At 52.2% G+C, this 7,828-nt stretch overlaps 1 protein-coding gene across 1 annotated transcript; it reads right to left on the bottom strand.

The window, feature by feature from the left end:
• Positions 1 to 206: 206 nt before the first annotated feature.
• On the bottom strand, positions 207 to 6,663 carry LOC125621429 (acetylcholinesterase-like). The gene is made up of 4 exons (XM_048818291.2): positions 6,602 to 6,663; positions 2,970 to 4,473; positions 1,370 to 1,536; positions 207 to 426 (listed from the first exon to the last, which is right to left on the bottom strand). The coding sequence occupies exons 2-4, from the start codon at positions 4,463 to 4,465 to the stop codon at positions 392 to 394; spliced, it is 1,698 nt and encodes a 565-aa protein (XP_048674248.2). The 5' UTR covers positions 4,466 to 4,473; positions 6,602 to 6,663; the 3' UTR covers positions 207 to 391.
• Positions 6,664 to 7,828: the final 1,165 nt, after the last annotated feature.

The following is a 7,828-nucleotide window of genomic DNA, read 5'->3' as shown; positions in this document are numbered from 1 at the left end:
GGGAGTCAGGACTCCTGCGTTCCATATCTCTGGGTGCAGAGTGTGATCTCTGCACTTTGTCATTTGCCTCTTCAAACACCAGAGCAGCATTTACCCCCGATGTAATCTTTGTTCCCCATTATCTCAACACAACTCCCATCGCACCAACACTCTCTCTCTCTCCTACTCAGGAGGAGCTAATCAACCTCACACACCAGGGCTCGGTCTCCAGACTGAATATGCTTTAATGCACTGGGGGTGGAGGAATTGCAGAGGGAGGGTCAATCCATGGATTCCCAGCTGGTTCATTAGCAGGATCCTCGTTAATGAACTGGCAGGCACTAACAGGAACTGGATCCTCTGGTCTGCATGGAGGGTTCCCCCCATAAGGGGATTGTAATTGCTCAGCTCTTCATTCACGGCCCCCCAGGCTGGGCAGGTCTGCTCCTGTGGAACACACAATGAGTGGGGTTAACAGCAGTGGGGAGGAGCTCAGACTCTGCGGGGGTTTGTCTACTTGTAAACAGGAGAGGAGATCTGCAGAGGAAACCAGGTGCTACAAAGGCTCAGTATGGGATGCTCTTCTCTTACAGTCACTGCTAATCTCTGCGCACTAGGGGGTGCTTTTCTGCAAAGAGCGGCTTGGGGGGGAGTCAGGAGGGAGCTGTCCCCCCACATTTAGTGCCCCCCAGTAATATATTCTAGCAGTGGGGAACGCTGTTCTGCTAGAGATCCCGTGTTTCGCAGCATCTGTGACCCCAGGGTCCAACGTGGAAGCTTCTGTTCTGCCTCCCATAAGCGGCCCCCTGGCACACGGGATTCCCAGTGACTATTGGATTCTCCTTGAATCCCTGTCTTACACAGTAACACAGTGGCTGCATCCCTCCCGAGAGCCAGCTCTATGTCATTCTTTCTTTGCCACCGTTCTCTTCTGTGTCATTACAGGCCACTTACCCTCAGCCCGCAGTGTCCTCAGATCCATCGCTTCATCCCCAGCCACCCTACCGGGAATCCCTCTGTCTGAGCTCATGCCTCCTCCCCTGAAATGGGGGCTACGTGGGGAGCCGATGGAGAGGAAACAAGGTTGTCATCTTCCTACCCAGAGGGGCTGAGGAAGAGAAGATGGGGTAGAACCTGGGGCTGCCCCACAGCAGATGGGATCTGGAGTTCCCAGGATATGCAAGTTCTCCCCCAGACAGGAGAATGGAGCATCTCTAGGAGACCAGAAGATCCCATGGAAAAGGGAATGTGAGCTGGGATCTTTTGCTGCTGGAGGGGAGCCATCTCCAATCCAGCCCAAGGGTTGGGGACCTGGATGGCTGAGACGGGTGGGGAGAGACGGGGCCTTTCCCCTCTAGAGCTGCCATCCTCTCATCCTGCTGATGCTCACCTGGGACCTTTGGTTTCTCTGACAGCATTGATGCCAAGAATTCACAGCGTGAGGCGGGTAATGCCCTCTCAGGTTTGGGCGGCTTCAGGCTGATGTGCTCAAAGTTCTGCTTTGCGGGGTCATAGGTGGGCCACTGCTTCCCGCTATCCTCTCCCACCATGGGTTTCCTGCATGGAAAATGAACATGCCCCACTGAGGTTAGTATTGTGGCTTGGTGGGGACAGGAACGTGCCCCAGCTGGTGTCTAACATCCCAGATGCAGGGGTGATTAGGAGCCAACTTGAAAAGTTTGGCCTCTTTCCAAAATGGCTGCTATCCCATGTTGCTGCAAATGAGAGTGGAGCCAGAGGCTGCCCTCAGTTAAGATGGGTGCTGCCTCCCAGTCTTTTCATATGGGGTGATGCTACAGGTTGCCCTTTATAAACTTGGCCACTTTATTTCGTTGTTCTCCATGAAATGGAAGCCACAGGTGGCCCTGAGTAATAATGGCTGCCATTGTAAAATGAGACTTCCTCTAGGGAAGATGGCCACTGTTTTCCATTGTTTGCAATGGGTCTGAAGCCAGGCTTCCCTCAGCAAAGATGGACATCCTTTGTGCTCACAGACAGGTCAGAGTAGTGTGGGGAGCAGAGCAACATACGGGGTGCGGGGGGGCATGGCTAGGGAATGTGGGGGCATAGATAGGAGGATCTGAACTGGAAGGGAGTGTCTAGTTTTGCTCTTACTTAAAATGGCGTCTCTCACTTGTCCTTTCAACGAGGATGCTGCCCTATCAGGGTAAGCTGCCACCACCAAGTTATTTAACAAAGAATTAGGGAAAGGACCACTTGGAGTTCCTATTCCCCCAAAATATCCCCCCAAGCCTTACACCCCCTTTCCTGGGGAGGCTTGAGAATAATATCCTAACCAATTGGTTACAAAGTGGTCACAGACCCAAAGCCCTGGGTCTTAGGACAATAGAGAAATCAGTCAGGTTCTTAAAAGAAGGATTTTATTTAAAAAAAAAGAAGGTAAAAATCACCTCTGTAAAATCAGGATGGAAAATAATTTTACAGCGTAACAAAAGATTCAAAAACACAGAGGATTTCCTTCTGGGCCAAACTTTTAGGTTACAAAAAGAAAACCAGGAATACACTTTCCTCTCAGAACAGAGAAAATCACAAGCCAAAACAAAAATAAGCTAATGCATTCCCTTGCTTGTACTTACTGATTCTAATGGAGTTGGATTGCTTGCTTCCAGCCAGGTTACCTGAGCTTCTTAACCCTTTGCAGGGAAAAGGATTCTGTGCCTCTGGCCAGGAGGGATTTTATAGTACTGCATACAGGAAGGTTGTTACCCTTCCCTTTATATTTATGACAGGCCCCTTAACCTTCTCCTAGTTAAACTACATAGATTGAGATCCTTGAGTCTATCGCTATAAGGCAAGGTTTCTAATCCCTTAGACATTTTCGTGGCTCTTCTCTGGACCTTTTCCAATTTATCAAGACCCTATAATTACCCAGGTGATCCCATTTAACCTTCTTATAAATTGGCATGGCATTAGCTTTCTCCCAGTCTTCTGGATCAGGGGGACAAGAGGATTGTGGGGGATTGCCTTACCCGCTCCAGGCGTACACCGCAAGGTACTGCATCACCCTGCGGCTCAGCGCTACCTCAGCCTCTGTGTGGTTGGATCCTACCACGGATGCCAGGGTCCCGAACACGTAGGGGATCTCAGAGCCGTGTGGCACCCCCATCCATTCAGGTACAGACAAGCCACTGCTGCGGTGGGCGAAGTGGTAGGTGTACACAGGATTTCCAGCCTCTGCCTGTTGCCTTGCCATCTCCAGTACCGGGCACACAACTACATAGTCACCAGCGATTTGTTCCATGGCCCATCGGTACTGTGCCTCTCCCTGCTTCTCCCCTTCCTGGATGTACCACCGTGCCATGGCTTGGATGACCTTGTCTGGCACCCCTGGCACTATCAGCCTCACCACCTGCAGCAGCTCCTCCCAGCCGATGGCGCTGGCGTTCTCCAGGTTAAAGCTGGGGGCAGCAAAGTATAATATGTAGGAACCTTCGTTGGTGACGAAACCAAGCCCGATGGGTATTGGCTGGCCGTGCCTGCCCTGCAGGAGTTTTGGTGGTGTATCAGGGAGGAAATCTCCATCTGGTGTCGGCACAAAGGGGAGCCCCAGCTGCTTCTTGTGGTTCAAGACGGAGAACTGGTGTTTGGGGAACTCCCCGGGTTCCTTCCCCTGCAGGCAGCCCACCAGGGCCGTGTTGTTACCATCGGAGCAGCCCAGCAGCTGGCCCAGCCTCTGGCCTCTGGCCTTGGCCTCTTCAAGTGAAATCCAAGCCCATGGTGCGTTCGGGGCTCCGCTCTGCAGTGCGGCCCTGGTGAAGAGGGGCCGGCTCCCCGGGGAGAGGAGGTGGAAGCCGACTGATCGAGCCCCAGCATCCTGGCCGAAGAGTAAGAAATGGGCCGGGTCCCCACCGAAGGCGGCCGCGTTGTCCCGCAGCCAGCGCATCGCCAGTCGCTGGTCCCATAGGCCGGCGTTCCCCGGGGCGGCCGGGGGCAGGGACAGGAAGCCCAGCGCCCCCAGCCGGTAGTTCATGGAAGCCACGATCAGGTTCTCAGTGGCAGCTAAGAAGCGCCCATCATAGATGTCGAGTGAGGCTGCCCCTGTGAAGAACCCACCACCGTGGATCCAGGTGATGATGGCGGCTGGCGGAGAGGGACGGGGATGGGGCACCCAGACATTGAGGAAGAGGCAGTCCTCAGACTGTGGCACTTTGAATGTCTGTGTTTCAGTCTGAGGGTAACCAGTGAGCAGAGGCTGGTGGCACATATTGCCAAAGCTAGAGGCTTCCAGGACGTGGCTCCAGGGCTGGTGGGGAATTGGCTTCTGGAAACGCAAGGCCCCCACGGGGGGCTCGGCGTAGGGGATGCCCAGGAATGCTGTCACTGTGCTGGAGCCGACCTGGAGGCGCTTGCCCCGGATGGGGCCGCTGGTGGTGAGCACCACGGTGCCATCGTCATCGGAACCAGAGCTGGAGCCCAGCAGGGAGAGGAGGAGCAGGCAGGGGAAAGTGGGTAGGAGTCCCAGCATCGCGGCAGCTGGAAGGGAAACCCCCGCAGAGGGAGTTATAGGGAACTGGATACATGGTCTCTCCCCTCTACGGGGTGCTGGGTCCCATCCAATCCCAGCCACCTAAATCCAGACAGCGGGAGGATGCTCCCTATGTCAGCATGGATCCCCTTTAGCAAATAGAACCCCCTTGTCGGTTCCACCCATGCTCTGGCTCCCTGCTGTGTTCCCTGCTCTGCATCAATCCTGACTCTCATTCTGGGAGGGGAGTGGGATCTAGTGGTTAGAGATGGGAGGGAGGCTGGGATTGAGGACTCCTGGGTTTTATCCTCAGCTTTGGGAAGGGAGTGGGGTCTAGTGGGCTAGAGTGTCGGGCTCTGGGAGCCAGAGCTCCTGGGTTCTATCACTGGTTCTGGATAGGGAGTGGGGTATGGTGGGTTATACCACTGTGGGACCAGAGTCAAGAGTCCTGGTACCGGGCAAACTGGTTGAAATTATAATCAAGAGCAATATTGTCAGACATGTAGATGAACATAATTTGTGGAGGAAGAGTCAGCATGGTTTTAGTAAAGGGAAATCATGCCTCACTAATCTACTAGAATTCTTTGAGGTGGTCAACAAGCATGTGGCCCAAGGGGATCCAGCGGATATAGTGTACTTAGATTTTCAGAAAGCCTTTGACAAGATCCCTCACCAAAGGCTCTTATGCAAAGAAAGCTGCCACGGGATAAGAGCGAACGTGCTGTCATGGAGTAGTAACTGGTTAAAAGACAGGAGAGAAAGGATAGGAATAAATGGTCAGTTTTCAGAATGGAGAGAGGTAAATAGTGGTGTCCCCCAGTGGCCTGTTCTGGGACCAGTTCTATTCCACAAATTCATAATTGATCTGGAAAAAGGGGTAAACAGTGAGGTGGCAAAATTTGCAGGTGATACAAAATTACTAAAGATGGCTAAGACCCAGGCAGACTGCAAAGAGCTACAAAAGGATCTCTCAAAATTGGGTGACTGGGCAACAAAATGGCAGATGAAATTTAATGTTGATAAATGCAAAGAGGTGCATATTGGAAAGCATAATCCCAACTATACATATAAAATGATGGGGTCTAAATGAGCTGTTCCCATTCAAGAAAGAGATCTTGGAGTCATTGTGGATAGGTCTCTGAAAACATCCACTCCATGTGCAGCAGCAGTCCAAAAAGCAAACAGAATGCTGGGAATAATGAAGAAAGGGATAGATAATAGGACAGAAAATATCATGTTGCCTTCATATAAATCCATGGTACGCCCACATCTTGGACACTGTGTGCATATGAGGTTGCCCCATCTCAAAAAAGAGATACTGGAATTGGAAAAGGTTCAGAGAAGGGCAAGAAAAATGATTCGGGGTATGGAACGGCTTCCGTATGAGGAGAGATGAATAAGACTGGGACTTTTCAGCTTGGAAAAAAGATGGCTAAGGGGAGATATGATTGAGGTCTGTAAAATCATGACTGGTGTAGAGAAAGTAGATAAGGAAGTGTTGTGTACTGCTTCTCATATCACAAGAACTAGGGGTCCCCCAATGAAATTAATAGGCAGCAGGTTTAAAATGAATAAAAGGAAGTATTTCTTCACACAGCGCACAGTCACCCTGTGGAACTCCTTGCCGGAGGATGTTGTGAAGGGCAAGACCGTAACAAGGTTCAGAAAAGAACTAGATAAATTCATGGAGGATTGGTCCATCAATGGCTGTTAGCCAGGATGGTCAGGGATGGTGTCCCTAGCCTCTGTTTGCCAGAAGCTGGGAATGGGCGACAGGGGATGGATCACTTGATGATTCCCTGTTCTGTTCATTCCCTGTGGGGTACCTGGCATTGGCCACTGTGCGAAGACAGGATCCTGGGCTAGATGGACCTTTGGTCTGACCCAGTAGGGCCATTCTTATGTTCTTATGCTCTGGGAAGGCATTGGGAACCAGTGAGTGAGAGCAGGGGGTGCTGGGAGGCAGGACTCTTTGGGTTCTCTCCCCAGTTCTGAGAATGGGGTCTGAAGAAAGGGTATTAGGTGGGTAACTGCCTAGACTGATCCCAATTCCTGCTGTTCTTCCACTTCATTCACTCCCTGGACCCCTCTGTCCCTATCTTTGAGCCAGTGGGGCCCCGGGTAGCACGGACTCACCTGCCCTTCTCCTTGGCACACTCACAGTCGTGTCTTGCGTCTCAGCAGGAATGGGAGCTGGGTGGATGCCTCAGATAGCAAGATTAACAGTCAGGGAGCAGCCACGGGGACTTATTTATCCTCAAATCCATGTTCTCATTGGGCTGTGCACACACGGGGGAAGGAGGATTGGGGCCGACTGGGTGGAGCTGCAGGGGAGGAGTCAAGGGCTTTGGGAACAGAGATCCAGTTGGGTTCACAGGGTGAGAGGTCTAGGGCCTGAAGGGCCGTGATCCCTGAATTGCAGCCACCTCTGCGGAGGGGCAGCTGGGTAACAGGAAATGAACTGGGGATCCTGTGTCCAAAGAAAGCACAGTGTTGATTTTTGGGTAGGGGGCAAAATGGAAGAAGTAAAGGGGGTGTTTAGCCAGGGGACCCAGGCGCATTCCCCACCCTGGAAGGATAGTGCCTGGGGATGTTCAGTGACAAGCGGGGCTTATGGCTAATGAGCAGGTGAGCACTTGCTGTAGCCCAGCACCAGTCCGGGGCATTTGGGTCTGCACCGACTCCAAGGGGAGGGCGCCCCCTAGTGAGTCCCCACACCCCTCCCTGCTGCATTGATCCCCCTAATGCCACGCTGGGGTATGGAGGTCAGCACAGACTGTGAGGGGAGAGGACCCTAGTGAGTGAATGCGTCCCTGTGGTAGGACACATCCAAATGCCAGACGCCTTCTTGTCAACGTGATTGAATTGGCCTCGTTAGTACTGACCCCGCGCTTGCTAAGGCAACTCCTATCTTTTCAGGTGCTGTATATTTATACCTGCCTACTGTATTTTCACTCCATGCATTGATAAAGTGGGTTATAGCCCACGAAAGCTTATGCCCAAATACATTGGTTAGTCTCTAAGATGCCACAAGGACTCCTTGTTGTTTTTGCTGATACACATCTGAAAGCTACCCCTCTGAAATCTGTCTGGGGACAGCACCGCTGCCCAGCTCCCTGTAGCATCTGCAGATTTTCCGAGGTCTCCTTTTCAAATCCTGCCCTTGCTGCAGCCCTCTTAGCTTGGGAGAGCCGCTCCAGGCGAGATCCTGGTTCTGACATCATGTGATTGAGTCAGGATCATTAATGACAGCTCTGGGCATCTTTGTTCCTCCTGGGAGGGTGGGAGTAGGTCTGAAATTGCCCGAAGGTCCTGGGCTGCTTCTTAAGCTCATTTGGCAATAGGGGTTTTGTTTCTTCTAGT

Source organism: Caretta caretta, chromosome 14, assembly GCF_965140235.1.
Source record: "Caretta caretta isolate rCarCar2 chromosome 14, rCarCar1.hap1, whole genome shotgun sequence".
In the NCBI taxonomy this organism is placed as follows: Eukaryota; Metazoa; Chordata; order Testudines; family Cheloniidae; genus Caretta; species Caretta caretta.
This window is presented reverse-complemented; position numbering and strand designations above follow the sequence as displayed.

Coding starts and splice junctions, on each gene's coding strand:
- LOC125621429 (XM_048818291.2), bottom strand. CDS start 4,465: ATGCTGGGACTCCTACCCACTTTCCCCTGCCTGCTCCTCCTCTCCCTG. Junction 1,537..2,969: donor GCGGTGTACGCCTGGAGCGG/GTAAGGCAATCC, acceptor TTTTCCATGCAG/GAAACCCATGGTGGGAGAGG. Junction 427..1,369: donor AGAGAAACCAAAGGTCCCAG/GTGAGCATCAGC, acceptor TGTGTTCCACAG/GAGCAGACCTGCCCAGCCTG.